The sequence below is a fragment of the Rhododendron vialii genome, chromosome 5a (assembly GCF_030253575.1).
Source record: "Rhododendron vialii isolate Sample 1 chromosome 5a, ASM3025357v1".
In the NCBI taxonomy this organism is placed as follows: Eukaryota; Viridiplantae; Streptophyta; class Magnoliopsida; order Ericales; family Ericaceae; genus Rhododendron; species Rhododendron vialii.
In genome coordinates, this window is record NC_080561.1 from 2,566,075 (window position 1) to 2,586,875 (window position 20,801).

At 38.1% G+C, this 20,801-nt stretch overlaps 2 protein-coding genes across 3 annotated transcripts; one reads left to right on the plus strand and one right to left on the minus strand.

Moving 5' to 3' along the window:
* Nucleotides 1-1,257: 1,257 nt before the first annotated feature.
* Nucleotides 1,258-7,988, plus strand: LOC131326642 (uncharacterized). Of its 2 annotated transcripts, XM_058359495.1 has the most exons (8): nucleotides 1,258-1,680; nucleotides 2,373-2,440; nucleotides 3,386-3,533; nucleotides 3,627-3,707; nucleotides 4,151-4,237; nucleotides 5,063-5,148; nucleotides 5,946-6,066; nucleotides 7,643-7,988. In XM_058359495.1, exons 1-8 carry the CDS (start codon nucleotides 1,402-1,404, stop codon nucleotides 7,718-7,720), a joined length of 948 nt encoding a protein of 315 aa, XP_058215478.1. In that variant the 5' UTR covers nucleotides 1,258-1,401; the 3' UTR covers nucleotides 7,721-7,988. The 2 variants fall into 2 exon arrangements, with proteins under 2 accessions (XP_058215478.1, XP_058215479.1); XM_058359496.1 differs by lacking the exon at nucleotides 5,946-6,066.
* Nucleotides 7,989-18,524: 10,536 nt separating this feature from the next.
* Nucleotides 18,525-20,567, minus strand: LOC131326645 (transcription factor MYBS3-like). The gene is made up of 3 exons (XM_058359500.1): nucleotides 19,931-20,567; nucleotides 19,378-19,574; nucleotides 18,525-19,044 (listed from the first exon to the last, which is right to left on the minus strand). The coding sequence occupies exons 1-3, from the start codon at nucleotides 20,238-20,240 to the stop codon at nucleotides 18,736-18,738; spliced, it is 816 nt and encodes a 271-aa protein (XP_058215483.1). The 5' UTR covers nucleotides 20,241-20,567; the 3' UTR covers nucleotides 18,525-18,735.
* Nucleotides 20,568-20,801: the final 234 nt, after the last annotated feature.

Below are 20,801 nucleotides of genomic sequence, written 5' to 3' on the forward strand. Positions count from 1 at the left end.
ACGTGAAGTGTTTCATTATTAAAGTTCGTCTAATGTGGGGCTTATACACTGACTAAGCCAAATTCGCAATCGAGACACCATCAAAACTATCACTTGACTACTCCGAATTCCACACCACCACCACCACCACCATTTGACCACCCTTAACCCCACCAGTACTGTCTATCACCACCACAACCGCCTCTCTATCAATCCACCACCATCACTTCGCCACAAACTCCACCTTTATTTCCCAAAAATTATTTCAATATTTTTTTTTTAATATTTGAAATCCCCGCGCCACTTTGCGTACAACCTACACTATCACAACGTACATTTAGAATATTTTGCAATAGAAAATATTTAAGAATTTTCTTTAAAACAATTTTGGATTGACAATATTTAAGACATAGATTGGAAATTCTAGAATCTACACATTGTGGGTTTCTTCTTTGTATCGTTTTCATAGTTGATCCAAACAAACTTACATGTCGTTCAAAAAAAAAAAATTGATTTGCATTTGGTTCCGAATTAGTCAATGTATCACTCAATTTATGCTATATGCAAATCTAATATGCTCAAAAGCCTAAAATCCTCCGATCCTAAATCTTTGGAATTTTTTTTTTTGAGAGAGAGAGAGACGTCGGGAATGGAGAGGGGTGGAAAAGTTTCCATTTGGTTTGACGTAGGATCATGATCAAACAATATCTTGCAAAAGAAATGGTGGACTCTTGAAGGAAAAGATGGCCACGTAAATTGCTTCTATTTCATTCACTCATGTACGATCCAAATCGGATGACTCTTTTTTTATCAAGAAAAAACGGATGACTCCAAAAACTCAATGCTTCGATTAATCTTAATTAGGACTTAGGAGTATATCTTCTTCTTTTTTTGGTCGATTGCACTCATCAAGAAGCACAAAATAGTTACATTTTGGCCCTCCTTGTCTAACTTTTTGCAGCCTTTTTATTTAGTTTTTTCTTGTTATTTTCTCTTGATTCTTGAAGTACTAGATTTGAGTCAAATATTTAAATTGTATTATTTTTCTCGACCAGAGTAATCAGAAAAATATAACAATAAAGATCGAATTTGGAAAAAAATTTCTACAAGACAACAAAAAAGTCGGGATATGTGAATGGACAGACTTTTTGGTTCTCTTTATCGTTTTTAATATTTGTTCAATTTTATTTAAATTTTTATACTTATTTGATTCCTATCGTTAACATAAACAATGGGATATAGAGAGTGGACCCAAAAATTGCAGGGGGGGGGGAAAAAAAAAAACCGCCTCCAAAAGCCCGCAAAAGTTCGTTAAGATTGCAACGCGAGACTGGAAGAAATTCCATATCCTCCACACTGGACAGGTGGTTAGTCCAAAGTCCAAACATCTAAAAAAATAAGAAAATATTGACTAGCGAGAAGATGACCAATCGATTGGGTCATACACTGCAGCAGAGGATACCCGTTTTGGCTGGTGTATTTGCGTGCCCTTTTCCCTCAAAATTTTTAGTCACTTGCGCAATTGATTTTGCCCCTCAACTTTCCAGAACACTGAAGAATCGAACCAGTGGACGTGGGACACCTCGGCGACTGGTTTTGGGCATTGGGGCTGCTCTTTGGGGTCAGTTCATGAGCATGGCTGGTAATAGTGGCAGCAAATCTTTCCTTGCTTCGGCTAGGCAAAAGGGTGCCGTTGAACAGGTCAATCTCCATTCTCGGAAACCTTTTCTTTTGTCCACAGTTGAGTTTCTTGATTTTCTTGCTGTATTTGGTTTCGGGGTTTTATGAGATTATCCTATGGGGGGTTGGTGCTAAATTGGGGAAATGTGTCGGTCAGGAATCAGGACCCTTTTCTTTTTTCTTTCAAAACCGGATGTTCAGGCAGCTTGTGCGCACCTTAACTAATTCCGGGCTCCTCAAGTACACGACGGGTCAAACCCTCCAACAGGAATCGAACATGCAACCTGTTAGAGGACAAGCACTAATTCTCATGGCCACTTGGCCAAACCCCTTGGGATTAATCAGGACCCTTTTCTTTTGCCCTCACTAATGTTTCTTGATTTTCTGGTAAATTTCGTTTCTGGGTTTTGTTAAAATTTTAAATTTGATGGTGGGTTGGTTCTAAATTGGGAAGATGATGTGATCAGGATATTGGATATGACACAAATGTTGTTCGAATGCTGTTGATTGATGCTTTAAACTTCTCTTCCTGTGGGAACCAAATGTGAAATTTTAATCAAGTTTTGATTGCTTAAATACAAATAGTTATCAAATTGGTGAATGGAATCACTAGACCTTTGAGGGTACAACTCCTTCTTGATGTACTTAAGTATTCAATCAGTATCGTGCCTCTTGTAGTTCTGATTGAGTTATGCCTTATCCTCCTTTTAAAGGTATTGAAGAATGTGGAATGGCCGGAGCAATTTCCATTCAAGGAAGAGGATTTCCAACGCTTTGATGAGTACAATCTCTTAAACTATTTCCTTTACTGCATTTGCTCATTTTTGTGGATAAGCTTTCCGCTAAACATGAATAACACTCACACTCCTCTCCTTTATCAACTATCGGTTTTTGGACTAGTCAAGTGTGGAGCTTGGTTTACTTCAATAAGGTCCAACAATGGTTGAACCTTATCTGCAGAATACAATGAGCTTACATTCATCTTAGCTACTGTATATCTATATGGGGTAGACGATTATTAGTTATACATTGCCCCACACAAAAGGAGTCCTGAGTAGTTGAGCTGCAATACAGGGTTGGCTCCAAACTCCATATAAGTTCCTTTGCCCATGTAACAAAAATATCACAATCCAAATTCCTATTGTTGATGTATTTGGGTGAAAAATGTAATGACCAATGTTTCAAGGTTCCAACCTATTTAACGTTAATTTCATGGCAATACTAGTAGAACTTGTCATCTTTGGACCTTTTGCTAAAAAATTGAAATGTTTCATTTGCATTAGCATGAATATTCTTTCTAAAGTCTTCCTTCTAGATGTGGGAATGTTTTCTTTCTGTTTATCATTTGTAACTCTCACCGACCTTATTTTATATGCTAGAATGTCACTTTGAGGAATGGATCATTGCGCAAGCTCTTGTTTATCTAGCAGTTCATTTCATTGTACTCATGTCCTTTTATTCAGCTAAAAGATAGCAGTTAGGGTGAGTTTAAGCTAAATTTTTCGTCTGCATAAGAACGTCAAAATACCAGTTGTTTACGGTAAAAATACAGAGACATCTAAATGGTATTGTTGCTATTTTTTACCCTTCCATTTAGACAATTTAGACAAGAATAGATGTCTTCACAGCGTAGACAAGAAGTAAAAAATACCATTTAGACAATATGGTGAACTCACCCTAGTCTCTACATTCCATAAGACTTAAACATCACAAATCATTTTTCCAGGTCGCCAGATACGTTATTTTATGAATCCCCACGCTTTGTCACACACATTGATGATCCAGCCATTGCTGCTCTTACAAAGTACTATTCAGGGGTTTTCCCTCCTAGTAACACTCCTGGGGTAGCTATCCTTGACATGTGTAGCAGTTGGGTAAGACAATCGTCCTATTAAAGTCATTCCATTCCATCATTGGTAAATGGTAACTTCTATATTATCATAACCCTATTCTTGTACTTCATCTAGGTCAGTCATTTCCCTGCAGGATATAAGCAGGATCGAATTGTAGGGATGGGTTTGAATGAAGAGGAGCTCAAGCGGAATCCGGTGAGATCATACTTCTACAATTAACTAGTTTTTAATTTGACTAGTCTATGTCCACACATTTAGATGTAAATTCAGTAATTGGAACAGATGGTTACCATTATTGCCAACGTTTGTGATCCTTTGACAAGGCTTCTCTTTCAGGAATGTACTTTTGTATATACTGTAACCCCTATTTGTTACTAGGTCTTGCCAACCTCTGCCCAACGGGCAGTGGTTATGTTGAAAGATAGAGCCAAATATTTATCTTTTCTGACGCACCAAAAAAAAAGAAGCCACATATTTAGCATCCTAGTTTTTATTTCACGTCTTTCAAATTGTTTATGTATGTCTATACTTTTTACACTTTTGTACACGTTTTTCACACTTTCGTACACGTTTCATTTTCACATTGATTAATTGTTGTTATGAAGAACCTCATGCATCTTCTCTCAATGTGTTTCTAGGTTTTGACCAATTATGTTGTTCAAGACTTGAATATTAACCCTAAGCTTCCATTTGAAGATAATTCCTTCGATGTTATTACAAATGTGGTATGCCAACCTTTCCCATCTTTGAAGTATACTATGTTCTGCGAAATAAATGTATGCTTTGCGTGCATGTTTTTTTAGTCTACTCGAAATATTAATTTGGATACTTGTATATCTAGTTCCAGAGCTCAATGAGTTTTCTCATGGCACTGATGGCAGTTATCCTAGAGAGTAGTCTTTGGTATCAATTGGGAGTTCATTAAGTTTTTCTTGCATCTGCAGTCCTAGAGAGTGATGACTGAAGAGTAGTCTTTAGCGATTAATCCTACTATTGTCTGTGGTCCTTTGTGCCTCCTCATTGGAAGGGTAGCAGACGGAAGTGTATCCATTGCTGTGCTCAAGGATAGGACGACGCCTTTTGCCTACTTATTGTTAGTACTTTCTGAAATTGACTAACCATGAAGCCCTCGTCTACAGAGTGCTGCAGCAAAAGAGAAAGTGGCAAGACCTTTTTCCGTTTTCTGAATTCTCATGGTAAAGAGAGGGGTAGATGGTTTTGGAGAAAGTAGATATGGGTAATGGCAGCATTAGAGGGGTGGGCAACCTTTATGGTCCGGTACTTGACCACTAATATAACATGCCGTTGAACTCCCTAAAATAATGAAAACAAGATGGTTTTGGAAGCTTCTTTTTCTTTGTTCATTCTCAACTTTTAAATTCCAATACCAGTATGTTGGAGGATCCAGTTTGCATTTCACTGTCATTGTCCACCCTCAGCCCTTGCTTCTGTTTGGAATTTGGAAGACGAATGTATCCAAATAGCATTTTAGTATATTAGTAAGGTGAATTTTTTAACATGCTGTCACATTTGACTCCTTCGTTCTGCAGGTTAGTGTTGACTACCTGACAAAGCCTCTTGATGTTTTCAAGGAGATGCGGCGGATTCTCAAGCCCGGTGGCCTTGTTATAATGAGGTAATAATTTTTCCAGTTGCAATTAAATTTGAAAAGTATAAGAGGCTGAAAATTTTAACATAAGTTCCGTGAACTGGTAGGCCATATTTGGATATCGGATTGTGAAGGGATTTGGGCAAGGGAAACAGAGCTTGAAACTAGAGGAACATCCCCTACCTTTTCTTTTCTTGTCTTTAATCCCACCACAAATCAAAGGTTCAAACACGAGATTGTATGCTTTGGGACCCCCAAATGAAACATTGAAGAATCTCACATGATTTACTGCCCAACCACTTCCACTTCTTTGTCAGTGGTATTCTTTTCTTTTGTCATGGATGAATATCAAATCCAAAATCTTGCCAAAGTTATGGTGATAAATTATGTTACATGGACTCTGGTTGTTAGCATCACCTACGTGCACCATCTCAGTGTCGGATTCATCAAATTCCATCTCAAGGACATGGGTCAAGCAGAGTATTCATGTTTCTTAGTACATTATTTTATCGTGTTGGATAAATGGTGCTTAGAAGGTGGTTTGGGTCATTTATGGATAATTTCTGGGTTCTATTCATAGTTCATGGTAAATTGAAATTCACAAGATATGCTTGCCATGTGAACATCCAACTAAACATATCTGCCATGGATCCCCTTTCCTTATCTGGGCACTTGATATATTTTTAAGAGCCCACATAACATAGGTGAGGAAGGCAAGGAGGAAGGGAATAGGGTGCTCTAAAATGCTTCATGTTGCTTCGTTTATTTCCGTTTCCTTTCCTTGGTTATCCTCTCTAATCCTAGACATTCTGTTGATAAACCAGTTTCTCCAACCGTTGCTTCTGGACTAAGGCAATCTCAGTGTGGACATCAACTGGTGATGCTGATCATGCTATGATTGTTGGGTCATACTTCCATTATGCAGGAGGTTTTGAACCTCCTCAGGTACCAAATCTCAAATTTTGGTTTTGGCAGCAAATTTTCTTTAGCGAAGCTTTATTGTTTTTCCTTTGGCAACTATTGGTTCATTAAGTTGTGGTGATTTTTTTGATGATGTAAGCAAGAGAAGTTTAAGGACATTGGCACAGGGCATACATGGGCCTTGGTTCAGGTTGACTAAGGGGTGGGTGGATTTAGGGTATTTCGCTGGCTCTGTTCTTGTTCTCATCTTCACCTTTTCTTTTTCCGTAGTAAGATTTCCATCAGTAGCGAAAGCATCACAATGCCCATACCTCTATGGTCGGAAGTCAGAATATTAGAAATCAAATTGCTTGAGGATATGCAACTGAATTAGAATTTGGAAAGCATCATGAATTCATGATACAATGGGCAAAGTTAAAAGAAATTTTGGCAATGGCATGAAGCATTGCTGCTGATATATACACTACCAATCATTGCACATTGTGAAGAAGTAGCTTAGTATATACTGAATGCTAGGGACTAAGCATTCCCTTCCAAAATGGATGTTGAAGAATCCATTTTCTTGTGGTCTAGCATTCCCTTCCCAAATGGATGTTGAAGAATCCATTTTCTTGTGGTCTAGTCTTGGCTTTCGCTTGGTTTCATTGTTTCATTGAATTAGTGACTGCAACAAGTGTAAGTTTTAGTTGTAACCATAATTAATGTTATTTGGAGCAGAGTCTCGCATGGGTCCTTTGTTACCAACTTACCATAGAGCATGTAAGCGTGAGGGAGAGCGTGAAGCGAAGCCCAACATCCAGGGACAGAGCTGCAATTTGCGTTTCTATGAATCATGAAATCTGAGATTTTTGGATGTCTATAGAAAAACATCAGACCGTAGATTGTGTTTCCAATTTGATAATCAAGGGAATATTTAACCATACATGCTACAAAAAAGAAAGCACTCTCGCAGAACCAAAGAACGAGGCTGCACTATTGCAGCAGAGGATATTGACAGGCTTAGGGCCTGATGCAGTGAGGCAAAAGACATTTAGTGCTTGGTGTTGGGACGATTTTCTTGTTCTAATGTTGTTAAAATAATACATTTTACCTCCCAATTTTATGCTGCTAAGGTGAGTTTCGGTTGTCACTGGGTCAGTTGATGACTCCTGGCCTTGCTCGCAGTGGTTCAGAAGTAGTAATGGATAATTGATAAGCGATTTGGCACTCTTATGGTCTCACCTCAGTAGTTAGCTTCTGGGGTTGAGTTCTACTCATGACCTTATATCAATAGGATCTGCCAGTGATTCCAATACAGCAAAAAAAGACGTCTTCTTGGCCCAAATAACCTTGTTAACTTTTAGAGTACTGCCAACCTTGTTCCCAAGTGCATAATTCCTGGAGAAGTTGGAGGTAAGCCCCTCATTTTTGTCTGGGGATAATGATTTCTGTTTCTCGAATCATTCTGAAAATGTCTATGGCTCAGCATATGCTCGACATCTATTTTTCTTTTTGTCCCCCTCCTATCACCTAACGGCTAACACCATTTCCGTCGCACTCTTCATGACCAAATCATACGGTAGGCTGATTAAACCATGTTTTTTATTTTTTTATTCTGCAGGCTGTGGATATATCCCCCAACCCTGGACGTTCAGATCCAATGTACATTGTGTACTCTAGAAAGTTGGCTACAGCCTGAAGCACAAAACGTAGCCCTCCATATTTTTCAGAGCAGTGGATACTTCTTGTCATAAATGGTTAAACTTGGCTTTCAACTACTCCGGTTTTGTAATTTCTAAGCACTGGAAAATTTACTGCACCTTCGAACTGTATCAACAATAGTTATCCCAGCTCGGGGCAGTTGATCAAGATTATGTTATTCGATATGTATCTTCGGGAGTAGGGAACTCGACACCCGTTGTTGCTTACCAATGCAGTAAGTTGTGAATGATTCATGCTTTCTTCGATTGGTTTCATTGTTGCTGGGAAGTCAATGTAGATTACCTTAGCATTTGTTTGGTTGGATGCATCATGGGTTGTGTCAAGTACAAGAATCTTCACAGATTATCTTCTTGTGGAAATTAGAAGAACGCCGGGCCAAAAACAATCATTCTACAACCATAACACTTAGTGGTTTTAGAATTTTCCGCCCAACAAAGAGCAGATATAGGTACTAATCAGTGAGACAATACATGTACGCTTAGAGCGGATCCAAGGAAGGCGTAGGGGGTTGACATGTTCCTTTTCAATTTTTCTACTATTGCATTTTTTTATCCCCATACACTTGTATAATCTTTCATTTATCTCCCCAAAAATTATACTTGTGCTTAGTTAAACATTTCCGAACTATCAACTCTCATAAGCTCACAAGCAATAAAAGTAACCCCTAAATTGATTTGCTTCATCATTTTGGGTAAGAAATCAGTTTCAAAACATATGAAATAGGATTGAAAACAACATTAGAATTGATTGTAAAAACTTTCAAAACATACTTATATGTGTGTGTGTGAGAGAGAGAGAAAGAGAGTGATGATGTCCCTACTTCTTAGTAACTTTTTATTCTTTTTCTGCGATGGGGACTCTTTCTGTGATTATTCTTTTTCATGAAAGTGATGGTGTCCCTACTTCTTAGTAAATTTATTTGTCACGGTGTTTCGGTTATTTTTTTCCAATTTTTACTATGTTTGGGTATACTCTTTTTTTTAATTTTTTTGATAGGCAACAAAAAATTACTATTAAAAACTCGACAAGGAGCATATCAAAGACGGGGAAAGGGGGGAGGAGATTCCAACCAAAAGATGGAAGAAAAAAGAGGCTAAGCCCGAAACACCTATATGGGACTACACCCACAAAGACAGAGCTGACAAAAAAACACCAAAACAGAGGGGCCTATCCTCAAAACAGCCACAACAATCCAAGCAAACCCCGAGGACTCCAAAAAAACAGCACATCAAAACCACCCAAACAAGACAAACACCCACACCTGGATGTTTGGGTATACTCTTCACATCATATCGTTGAACTCGAGAGAAATCGAAAAATTATAAAAATAAAGTTCAAATTAACTTGACAAAAAATCATTAAAGATGACTAAAAAGATACTGAAAGATAATAATATGTGTGTCTTGTACTAAAAATCTAATAAGAGTTATGAGAAAATAAGCAAAAAGATCGTGCCAAAAAATCACTATAAGTAAGGCCAGAGAGGAGACACGGGGCCGGGCCTGCTGTGCAAGCCATACTAGCCTTGTTCCGAGCTCAAAAACGTGATCCGAATATTTACTTTGTAGAGTTCAACGCGTTTAACAGCTTAGTAAATTAACAAACCAAACTATTCTGCTGTGTACTTTTTGTATCCCATTTGCTATTCATTTACTGCATAAAAACGTGGTTTGCCTACTAAGTTGCATGTGTCTGATCCACTTGATCTTTTTTGGAGCTGTTAACCACGTTGAGCATGAACAGTTCGGATCATGTTTTTGAACTCCAGACGACGCCGATAAGATCTACACAGCTGTCTGATGTGCCCCAGAAGGGTTCCTCCTCCACCAAAGAGTTAGTTTCACTGACAAACTACAAGTGGATGGATTTCAATGGAATATCCTGGAAGGTTATACTTTTCAACTCTCTATGCCCTGGGAAAATAACAAGGCCAAGCTTTGTCTTTCCTTTTTTTTGGTGATCTAACAGTAACATTATCTTTAAGCCCCGTTCCGTTAAGATTCTTATTTTTTAAGTGCACTTACTTCTTATTTTACGAGACAGATCATTCTCTCACAATACATCAATTCTCACACCCTTAGTCTTCCCCTTTTCGTGCGTCAACTTCTACGCTTCTATATAGTATATCTAAACTCATTCCTTACGCAATCCTCTTACCTACTCTATTCCCACAAATTGCAGTAATTGCATCTGGTTGATAGAAAAAAAATATGCGCACACTTATCATACGCATTGTTAGTATATCGTGAGACTCGATCGTTTTTGGAAGAGAGGAGTGTGTTCGTATTTGTAGTTTGTAAGTGTGAGCGTAGAATGACGAATACTTGACGAATGTTATCTACTATTCATTTTTGGAAGAGGAGTGTGTACATATCTGCAACTGGGTAGCGTACGTGCACCTAGAATACCTGATGAATACCATCTTTCCTCCATGTTGTGGGATTGGCTGTTTAAAAAACTATGCGCCCACTTATTTGTAATTTTGTGCCACACTGATTTGGAATCGCATTGGGCATAACCACCACTTGCATTGGTCGGCCGTTGTTTTGGGCTGTGGCGTGTGGTGCCTCCGTGGCTGTGTTTTGGTTAGGGTTACGGTTAGGGAAAATGACGGCACAAGACGTGTTTTGATAATTAATATTCGTAAAAGACAAATTAAGAACATTTGTTAATGTTGAAAATGTCTTTGGCGAATATTAATTATAAAAACACGTCATGAGCCATCATTTTCTCTAATTGTATTGTTCAGGAGCCATCATTTTCTCTAATTGTATTGTTCAGGGTTTTTAGACTCATTTAAGGTGATTGGGCTTGGGCCTTTAGGTGGGCTTCATCCCATTTGGGTGTTCAAAATTGGCTTCTTGCCAATTTAAGTATTGAGTCTCGGATTGGGGTGATTGTTCATTTTCTTACTCCTAATGTCTGTAACAATTTCAAAAATAATGAAAATTTTTTGATGTTCAAAAAAAAATGAAGGAAAATGTGCTCTTAGTGACGGTACCATTATGTCTAATTTAACATTTAAAAAAAAAACATATATATGTTAAAAATTAGTACTCCATTATTATAGTACGTTTCAAAAAACCATATATTTTAAAACGAAAATTCTAACTCCACACTCATTTACACGCTCCCACTCACAATAGAGGTGAAGCCCGCACACACTCAGTGTGTAGTGTGTGCGAACTCCACCCCTATTGTGAGTGCCTGAGTGGAGGTGTGTAAATGTGTAGTGCGTGCGGACTTCACCCCTATTGCGAGCGGAGGTGCGTAAATGGGCGTGGAGTTAAAAAATGTGGTCTGCTGAAATTGTAAATTGGTGTCGTGTATGCTGGAAATTCTGGAACACGAAAAAGTAATGAGGCACGTTACTGTGTCGCTCTTTACAAACCGTATTAAAGGCAGATTATTGTCATAAGTACGTGAGTAGTACTGTATTATAGATGGATAGTACTAATGTGTAAAAGAGAAAGCAATTATGCATGGGAGCTAGAATACAGATGAAAGGGAAACATGTGTAGTAATAGAGATTGTCTTATTTATGGAGGTACCGTAAACAACGTACGTAAACAGTCTATTTATAGTACCAATCAATTTCAGTCGTCTATTTGCGTAATTAATGGCTGAAATTCGATTTCAATTATGACCGGTAATAATTAATTTTTCCCTGAAATTTTTTCAATAACATCTTGACCGTCCAAAATACTTTTGGGGGTCACGATTGAGTGGTGTAAACACTTGTTTACAGCACTTCCGTTAAGAAGATTTTCTCATAGTAACAATGATGCTTTTTTTTTTCAATGAAAATTCTTCATCAACTCTTTCTGCATAAATATCTTGGTTGCGCCCTTAGGAGGTGTTTCTAGTAACAAAAAACACTAAAAATTTAATGAATTTTACTATCTCCTTTTCACTAATAAGTTTTTTTGAACATTTTATCTTCTCGTTTTCACTAACAAAAAAGTTAACAAAAAAATTTTTTTTTTGCTGTAATAACTATACTCACAAACTCATTAACAACTTATTCACTACCGGAAACACCTAATAACTTCTCAATCACAAATAAAAATTTATAAATTTTTCACTATCGGAAACACCCCCTTAGTCGATACATGTGATATGGTTTGTTGACAAGTTTGCTCCTCACATAATTTATAAGGTTAGGCTGCAGGAAAGTAATTTCTTTCGACTTTTCTAATCTCGACGTGGATGGCTTGCCTTTTAACCGGACGAGAGAAGAGATTACTAAAACTGCATGTAAGCTGATCCGAACACCTTAACCGTGGAACAAAGAAAGCATCCTAGGGCTAGTTGGTTGGGTACCCAAAGAATAAAACATGTGCGCAAAAAACCAATTATTTGTGGGGTTTGATTGAGGGAAAAAAACAAATAATTTGACTCCACATTGATGATTACAGGTACTTAAATAAGGCAGGCAGGCCTGGTGGTTCAAATGTCACTGCTTGCCAAACTTGATCCTTAAATGTGGCAGACACGTCATTTTTTGTTCAATCCATGCCATCTGCAGGGGGAGATTTTGTCCTACTCCACACTTTTATGTTTTTCATATCGGAAAATCTTTATTTACGGAAGTTCCGTAAATAAAGTTTTCAAAGAGGCCAATTTCGACTGTCTAAAAATATTTTGAACGATCCAGATTAAAGACAAATTATTAAAGGTGATAGATATTTATTACTGATCGAAGATTAAAAACATATCTGAACCATTGATTGCCGAAATGGACATGTGAAATTGCGCATTTTCTGTGGATAGCTTATTCACGGCCCATACATGGTTAAGTTTCTCTTTTTTCATTTTATCTGCAAATTTCTTTTGTTATGTTGTGTTTTTTTGGTCCTATTTCATTAGGGAAATCCCATAAATAATTAGCGAACAGGATTATGGGCAAAATAGTGATGTACAATGCTGTGAATTTTATATGTTTTGCATTTGTGACTTGCATGTTCGTGGGTTTATAGACTAGGATCCAATTCTGCTAATATTCTTATTTTTTAAGTATTTAATTTTCGCTTTACGATTACGAGACATGTCATTCTGTCATAATATATTACATTTATGCTATATCTGTCTTTTTCATGGGTTTATAGACTCTTTAGTTGGTGAGAAAATACAAGAAATGGTAAGAATAGAAAAGAAAAGAAAAAATATACATTCTTTTACTTGTTCGAATCACTTAAATAAATGAGAAATGGTAAAAAAAAAATGATGAAACAAAACAATTGGATTTTATTGGTGTATTTTTTCCTCATCAAATCCCATCACTCTTAGGGACACTGGTAATTAGAATCACAAGAGTTTTTTCTTTTCGCTACGTTTCTCTCAATTCAAATAGCCCGTTACTCTAAAGTTGCGAAATGAAATCTCTATCGCCTTTTTAAGTCCGGTCTGTCTTGTTATAAGATCATTTCTATATTGTTCGTCACCTTCGAATATTCACATATCAACCAATGGCAGCATGGGTGTCAATTAATTGACAAAACTTCCCCCCTTTTTATTCATTTTTTTTCATAAATTTATATCTTTTTTAACCAACCAGAAGTTCATAACTCCTCTGAACAAGTTAGTAGTACTATTTTCCTTAAGATTTCCAAAATTTAATGGAGTATAAAGACGGTGCCATAGAGGTGGGCCGTAAACAGTGCAATGATTATTATCCTGAATCTTTGCTTCAAGATAGCTTGGGGAGAAGGGGTTTTTTTTTCCCAAAGTAAGAGGTGTCCATGCCATCTCATGCGTATATTGATTATTCCCTTCTCCATTCCGATCAAAGTCAAGTCATTCATATCGGAACTAGGGGATTCACAAGAGATTTTCTCTCTTGCAACCTTGTCCCAAGAAAATTTTAAATTTTGAATTCAAAATGTCTGAATTTACGACTTATCCCCGCTACACCTTTGGGTTTTTTTTCCCAAGGTAAAGAGGTAGCCATGCTATCTTATGCGCATATCGATTATTTTCCTCTCCATTTTCGAACAAAATTAGGTCATCCATGCGGGAACTAGGAGATTCACAAGAGATTCTTCTCTCGTGCCTAGTCCCAAGAAATTTTTAAATTTTGAATTCAAAATGTCTGAATTTACAACTCATTTTTCAGTGCCGAGCGGGTACCACGTGGTGCTTGCTCAACACATCCGGGTCATCCATTTCGATTTTGAACAGCTCGGATTTGGAGAGAGAAAAAGAGGAGAGAGAGTGGTGATGAGAGCAGAGAGAGTGTTTCAATCTGGGCCGTCCAACACACTTTTGAACGGCCCAGATGTGGTTGCTCGGCACCACGTCGGCCAGGTGACATGGTACCCACCCGACACCCAAAAATTTCTCCATCCCTGCTATCCCCTCGGGTTCTTTTCTCATCCTTAGAATTGGCAATATGTGTTACTTTCTTGGTCACATATTTCTTTTCTCATCCTTAGAATTGGCAATATGTGTTACTTTCTTGGTCACATATTTCATCGGAACTCTAGTGGTTTCCAATAGTGGTCCTGATTCAATATTGGTCCAATTTTCAAACAAGAGGATTTCCAATAGTGGTCCTGATCCAATATTGGTCCAATTTTCAACTAAGACAACTCCGAAAAAGTTTGAAGAAAATACTACATTCTCGAAGATCATGTGCTCTCATCAGAGTCCTTGTCTGGTCTTTTTGGACATCTTTTACTAGTAGCATGTTTTTCCTTTTATATCCTCCAATTTGCCCAAAAAAGTTGATTGTGGTAGTGCTATTTGTGCAAGTTATCCTTGCGAATCGCCCACCAGCAGGGGAGATAGAGAATTGGTGATGCAGGGCAGTTGTGAATTCAAGAACGGACGTGCAACAAGAATAATCAACAGACTGAATAGCTTTAGAGAAACTCTTTTTTTGACTCTTTTCATAATTAACAACTATTTTAGCCGAAGGTTTTACAACTTATTAAATAGACTGAAAACCGTAACTCTAAAGGATTTGACCAAAAAGGCTGCTGAATCAATTAACCACGATAATTAACGAAAAATTACAACAAAAAAAAAGGGAAATTCGAAATAATAAGGAATTTAGGAATTTAAGAAGATTCTAAGACTCCTTCAAAAAGCGCAGGTTAATTCGGATTTTCCTTACCCAAGTAATAATTAGGAAGTCAAATATTTCCTTAAATGACAAAGTCGGCAATTCGGAGGCCCAAACAGCGACGAATGCCCGAAAAGCAGCTTGGGCTCCCATAGCAAGGCAATGGATCTTGACCGTTGGGCCGTTTCGGATCGAACCTGGATGGGCCCAACATAAAATTCCGTAATCACATAATTACTGTTTTGCCACCCTAGGCTTGAAATGCATAAGGTACCCTTTCTCCATGACTTCTACATCAGTTGGTATCGGTAGTTGAACGCCAGACCTCTCAATTGACGACCATGATTGCTTTCACTCCAATCCTGAGAGGAATCATTTACCCATATGTTTGTCATGCCCGACCAAGGCGCGATCAGAACAAAGTTTTTCTCACACGGCATTTGGTTCACGTGACCACTCTTGAAATCCATCCCGGGAAAAAGAACAGTCACGACTCCGTAAAAAAAAAAAAAAAAAAAACCCCACAACAGTTTAAGTCGAGCTGCTTTGCCAACTCGTTCGCCAGCCACTCAGGTTTCATGAAGGTATTACTCAAATAATCAAATTCATAATCTTGGACGGTAATAGTCTATTGGGAAGACCAAGATAAATGGAGTTTTCATCAGCAGACAAGGTAAAAATATGTCCCAGTCCAGTGGTTCAATCAAGATGTCCGTACGGTCTTCTAACCTCCACACAAAACATAAGCAAACAAAATAGATACTAGAAGGGACCAATCTGATATTGATATGCAGCCAGCCATATGAATATCGAAGGCCGGTGTCTTTGTTTGGTTTTAAAGGCCTGCTGTTTTTTCTCACAAACAAAACAGCAGACAATTTGGTTTTAAGTGGGTCATACAATTCGAGCCATTGGACAAACAAAATGTACTAAAATTTTGCTAGTAAAAGTAGACAGATTCATATAGAAAGAGTTTTTTTTAAGGATTTGGCTGATACCTTATGAAATTTGCAACTTTTAGTATTGTCCAATCAAATGTGGTCCTTCCTCAACCTTCCAAAGTTTCGAAGGTTGTGTTTGTTTTTCACAGTGATATTGCTCTATCACCTCGAACTTTAAACCGGGTCTCTAACTGAGGCTCCCTTCCAAGATGTTGCTCCATCAAAGCGAATCTGAAGCCCTTTTGAATCGAATGATTTGGTAATAAAAGAAAGAAATGACTAGTGTTTCTCACCCAGTCACTCGTTTGAATTGAGTGCTTTGCCGAGAAATGGAGAGAGCAGTTAAAAATAATTCTGAATATCGTTTAGATGGTTAACTAAAGTTTCAAGCTATGGATATGCATGTTGGTCTTGATTGTTATGGATTTTGCTCACTACATCCACTGCTGAAACATGGAAAAAGCTTCCTTCATGTTGAATGGTTTTTCCTTAACGCAAAAAAACTGATTCAAGAGTCCAAATGGGAAGTAGATAATAGATTTGTTTATTAAATCTTTGCACTTGATTTTTCACACAAGTACCAAAAAATAAGACGAGAATTAATGGTGGTCCTGTAAACTAGAGTTGTTTTGGACGGCCCAGATCTGTTTGGGTAATTTTTAAGTGTAAATTTACCAAAACACTTTCTCAAGTCCAAACAGATTTGGGCCATTCAAAACACGTTTCGACGGCCAAGATGCGTGCTCGGCACCACATGGCCCGTGCCGGGTGGGCACTGAAAAACTTCTCCTCTGGCTATATCATAGGTACAGAGAATACAACATCGTACACGACATTTTTGCACATGCCTTCGTCACGGTGCCTCGTTGGTAGTTGAAAACTTGCGATCCATGTATCTAGCTTCCAATAAAAGGCTTCAACATAGACACGTTGTTAGCATATGCTATTCGTGGAAAACGTACATGTTTTGTCGTTTTTACAATGACAATCGCTGCTGTTTTTGGAGTGAACCGGGAAAAATTATCGGGAGGTCTTGGATCACCGCCACGTGCTGCCCCTACACCCTTTTTTACCACACATTACTGTGCAGCTGAGTGTACGGACTCCACAAAAATGTGTGATGGAAAAGATATTGGGACACCACGTGGCGGTACTACAAGATCATTGAGTAAATACTCGTCAAGCGAAGGATATATGGACCACTTGATTTAGGAAAAAGCAAATGTGAGGTACAAAAAACATTACTATTATCCAACCAAAAGATGTCATAGAAGGGTGGCATTTGTGTCCTTTACTTTTTTAGTTCAAACTTTCCTCTTATCTTTTTGGGTAAAAGTTGAATGAACCAAATGTCCAGAATCAACCTCCCAATTTGCAAGTTTGCTTCTAAAGGTTGTCAATAATGAAGTCAAGAGTGAGGTGTATACCTGCAAACTTTTCGTACTCGCACAAGTTCACCTTTTCAAACACTTGATTTTAGTGTGACGCCAAAAGATTTTGTCGTGGCAACTCAGAACTCTTTTTCATTTTTGAAGTCGATTTGATCGGAGGGTTTTAAATAAAGCCCGTTACATATCGTATCAGCCATTACGTAACGGGATTTTAGACCTCCAATACCGTTACTTTCCTAAGTATTGGCCAATATTGGTCGATATATAACTGCATTGATCATTGATGCCGTTACGTTTTCCGATATCACGATTTAAAACCCTGATTTGATCCATTCAATGCTAGAGGTATTTATGCAATGGCATGCATCTTTTAGATGGCCACAAGTAGTCAAGTTTGACAAAAACGAAACTTCGACCAATTTCAGATATGATTCTCTCTGATTTAGAGGGGAAGAACTTGCATCAACTCTCTCACTTAAATTCAAACACAGATTGGTATCATTTTCCACCTTTGGGAAAACTTTTCTGTGCAAACCAACAACCTTTTTTGTTCTTATAACCAGGTGTCCGGGCTAGCCAACGCTCAGCTCGTCTATAATTCTGGGAGATCAATTTTACCATCCACTAGCGGGTGCCTATGTAAAGCCAGAGCAAAACTCTGTATGAATTGGTCCCAAATGATCTAATAGCACCTGAAAGGTTTCGAACCTGACCTTAGGAGGGAGCAAACTCTTAAGTCTCTAGTCTTGACCACTAGGCCAACACCTTGGGATTGATTTTTTGTTTTGAACACTCTAACACTTTCCTTTTTCAGATGTTGCCTCTCAGTTCCAATAGGAGAAGAATATGGTTCTATTGCAAGGATAAACTCTAGAAAAATTAGGGATTCCATGTTTTCTTAACAAAGAAAAAAGAACCCATTTTTCCTCATCATCAAGTGGAGCTTCTCTAATTTGTTTTCTTCTTTCTGCAGTTATAATATTGCTTGTTACCAAAGCCATCACTTCTGATCAAAGAAATGAAAGCTTACCTAAAATCTACTAATTAAAGCCAAAGTTTAAAGTGAACTAGTTGAAGTAGACAAAAAGCAGTTAGGTATTTGATATGATGGTTCTTTTCCATTATTGGTGGAGGTACTAAGGATGCAACACTGCCACTATGATTACAATAATACTGAATTATTTAACCTTCCCTCCATATGATAATCTACTTCTCTAGAAATCAAAAGCCAAAATCGTAGAGCTTTGAAAATGAACCCATTATGTAAGATCTATACCAACCGCCTTGCTATCTCTTAACTTAATCACGCGGTTCAAAAGTTTTAACGTGTGTAAATAATACGTTGGTGGGTATTACCGATGTGGGATGTCACACGCAAGCCGATGAAATGATTGGTTCTTTTCTCCAATGCTTTCAGTTAAGCTATCATCGAATGATTTGCTCCACTGGAATTGGAAAAGAATACATACATAGATACATTGGATGATACAAAGATACTGGCAGTGCTGTTAATAATACCATTACAAAAACATGTTCTCTGAGATGGACTTCATGTGACCACAAAGGGTAATTCTAGCAGGATCCCCTTCAAATGTCAGATAACGCCGATCGGTCTTATTAGACGTGGACTCGATGACGATGTGGCTTGATCGCTCGGCCTTGGAGCCGCGAGCGAGAGCTCCAAATCTGGAACGGGATTCGAAGAAACGCACTGTGTTCGCTGCGAATTAGGTGATGATCCAAATAGCCAAAAGGGAACTCCCTGGTGATGAGAAGATGATAGCTGCAGGGAGCTGTAGTCATTTTCTTGATCGTTTTGTATGGTATGTGGAAGAGGAGGTTCACTTGGAGTGGCATCTGAGTTGTTAACTTGCTGTTCAGCTTCTATTTTGCTACTTCCAACCTGTCATTTAAGGCAGAGAAATTCGTTCATTTTGTTTATAAGAAGAATGTGAAAAAAGGTTCATACAGAACAATGTGCTATCAAGATGCTTTCCGTAACGAAAATATTATTGCCACATCATTCTGGCAGAACTATCGAAGCAGACAAAAACATCGTACAGACCGATGTGATTAAGTACTAGTAAGTAAGCATGTCGTTTAAAAGAAAATATGCTTGAAAGATGCTTTGATTCGTGAAATTCTCTTTTCTTCTTCTTTTTCGGTTCTTGAATCGCGAAATTGTCATTGCTACATCAGTGTCCTGATTTTGTACGGGAATCGAAAGGATATATACCATGTCAAAGAGGCTTGAACGCCGTTTCTTCTTGTGGAGGCTTGCCTGCCGGAGGAAGTACTTTTGAGCATGGCTGGCAACTTGGGTTGGAGTCCTGGTGGTAACAAAGTTTCTGGAAATTCCCCTCCAATCGCCTTTTCCGAGCTTCTCTAGTCCGGACAGAAACGTCCGGTGCTCCTCCTCTGTCCATGGGACTCCTAATCATCCAGTCATGACAATTTTGAATTGAAAAACATGAGATCTTAAACAAGAAATTGTGTGGGATTATGTGAAATGAAAAGGGTAGTAAAATGTACAGCAATATATACTTCCGTACAAGATTCTCATACAGAACGATGCCCTGTTCGGTTTGAGTTTTGAGAGTAATGAGTGGAGAGAGATAAATAGAGAAAATTTATTGAAAACCGTTATCATGACTAATTCTCTAAATGTTTCAAAAATAGTACTAGCACATAATTCTATATATGTTTGCTGCAATTGAAAAGAAGTTTGGAAGACATTTGCCAATAGGGGAAATAAAACACACACATAGGAAAGCAATTCATTCCCATACCCTTCTTCCTCTCCTGGGGGCCATCAGAAAGATAGCCAAGAGAAGCCTTGTCACAATTTTCATTGAGGGAAATCCGCGACGAAGATAACGAAGACGAAGGCGATGGCGACGAGGCTAGAGAAGAAGACAAGAAGCAATCCATGCTGAAACTCTTCTTCATGGCTATGGAAGATGGAGGAGTAGAAGAGGAAGAAGACATGTCAAGTTGAACTCCAAAAAGCCTTAGCCCACCAACACCACCGCCTCTGTAATTGGTGCAAGTCCTTGAGTTGTGACCTATGTTTCCACAATGTGAGCACTTTCTGCCCATTTTCACCTAGACCAAAAAGCTCAAATTCACATCCACACACACACACACAAAGAGAGAGAGAGAGAGAGAGAGAGAGAGAGAGAGAGAGAGGATGAGAACAATTGTGTTTGGTGGTGTATATGGTGATGTTTGAGGTGGGGTTTTTGTGGAAATGAAGAAGGGATGCATACACCAAAAGTAGTTGATTGGACGGGCAAAGGGTTTTGGTCGGATATTTTTTTTCCCAAGTTGAGCAACTAGGGAAAGAAATGCAAAGTATATACTCTCTCTAGACTGGATTTTTCAAGAAATCAACAAAAATGTTATCTAAGTGGAGGCAATGTCCTATTGAGTTTGCATTATATATATAGCAAAGGAAGTGGGGGCCCTTCAAGTTTGCCTTATTCCATACATTTTTTGCATTCCTTTGGATGTACAAATTATGCTTAGTTCTCAAACACAGATCCTGTGTTATGTATTACTTTTGCCGTTTAAAAAAAAAAAATGTTATGTGCCCGTGAGGTGATTTAATTTGATGTCACATTAAATGAACAAAAATGCTACTTGCACAACCATTGTGTT

Excerpts from the sequence above, each read along its gene's own strand:
- LOC131326642 (XM_058359495.1), top strand. The coding sequence starts at position 1,402 with ATGACCAATCGATTGGGTCATACACTGCAGCAGAGGATACCCGTTTTG. Across the intron at positions 3,534-3,626 it reads TTGACATGTGTAGCAGTTGG|GTCAGTCATTTCCCTGCAGG; the intron begins GTAAGACAATCG and ends TACTTCATCTAG. Across the intron at positions 5,149-5,945 it reads GGTGGCCTTGTTATAATGAG|TTTCTCCAACCGTTGCTTCT; the intron begins GTAATAATTTTT and ends TTGATAAACCAG.
- LOC131326645 (XM_058359500.1), bottom strand. The coding sequence starts at position 20,240 with ATGGGCAGAAAGTGCTCACATTGTGGAAACATAGGTCACAACTCAAGG. Across the intron at positions 19,575-19,930 it reads CCCCCAGGAGAGGAAGAAGG|GAGTCCCATGGACAGAGGAG; the intron begins GTATGGGAATGA and ends CTGGATGATTAG. Across the intron at positions 19,045-19,377 it reads GTTCAAGCCTCTTTGACATG|GTTGGAAGTAGCAAAATAGA; the intron begins GTATATATCCTT and ends CTTAAATGACAG.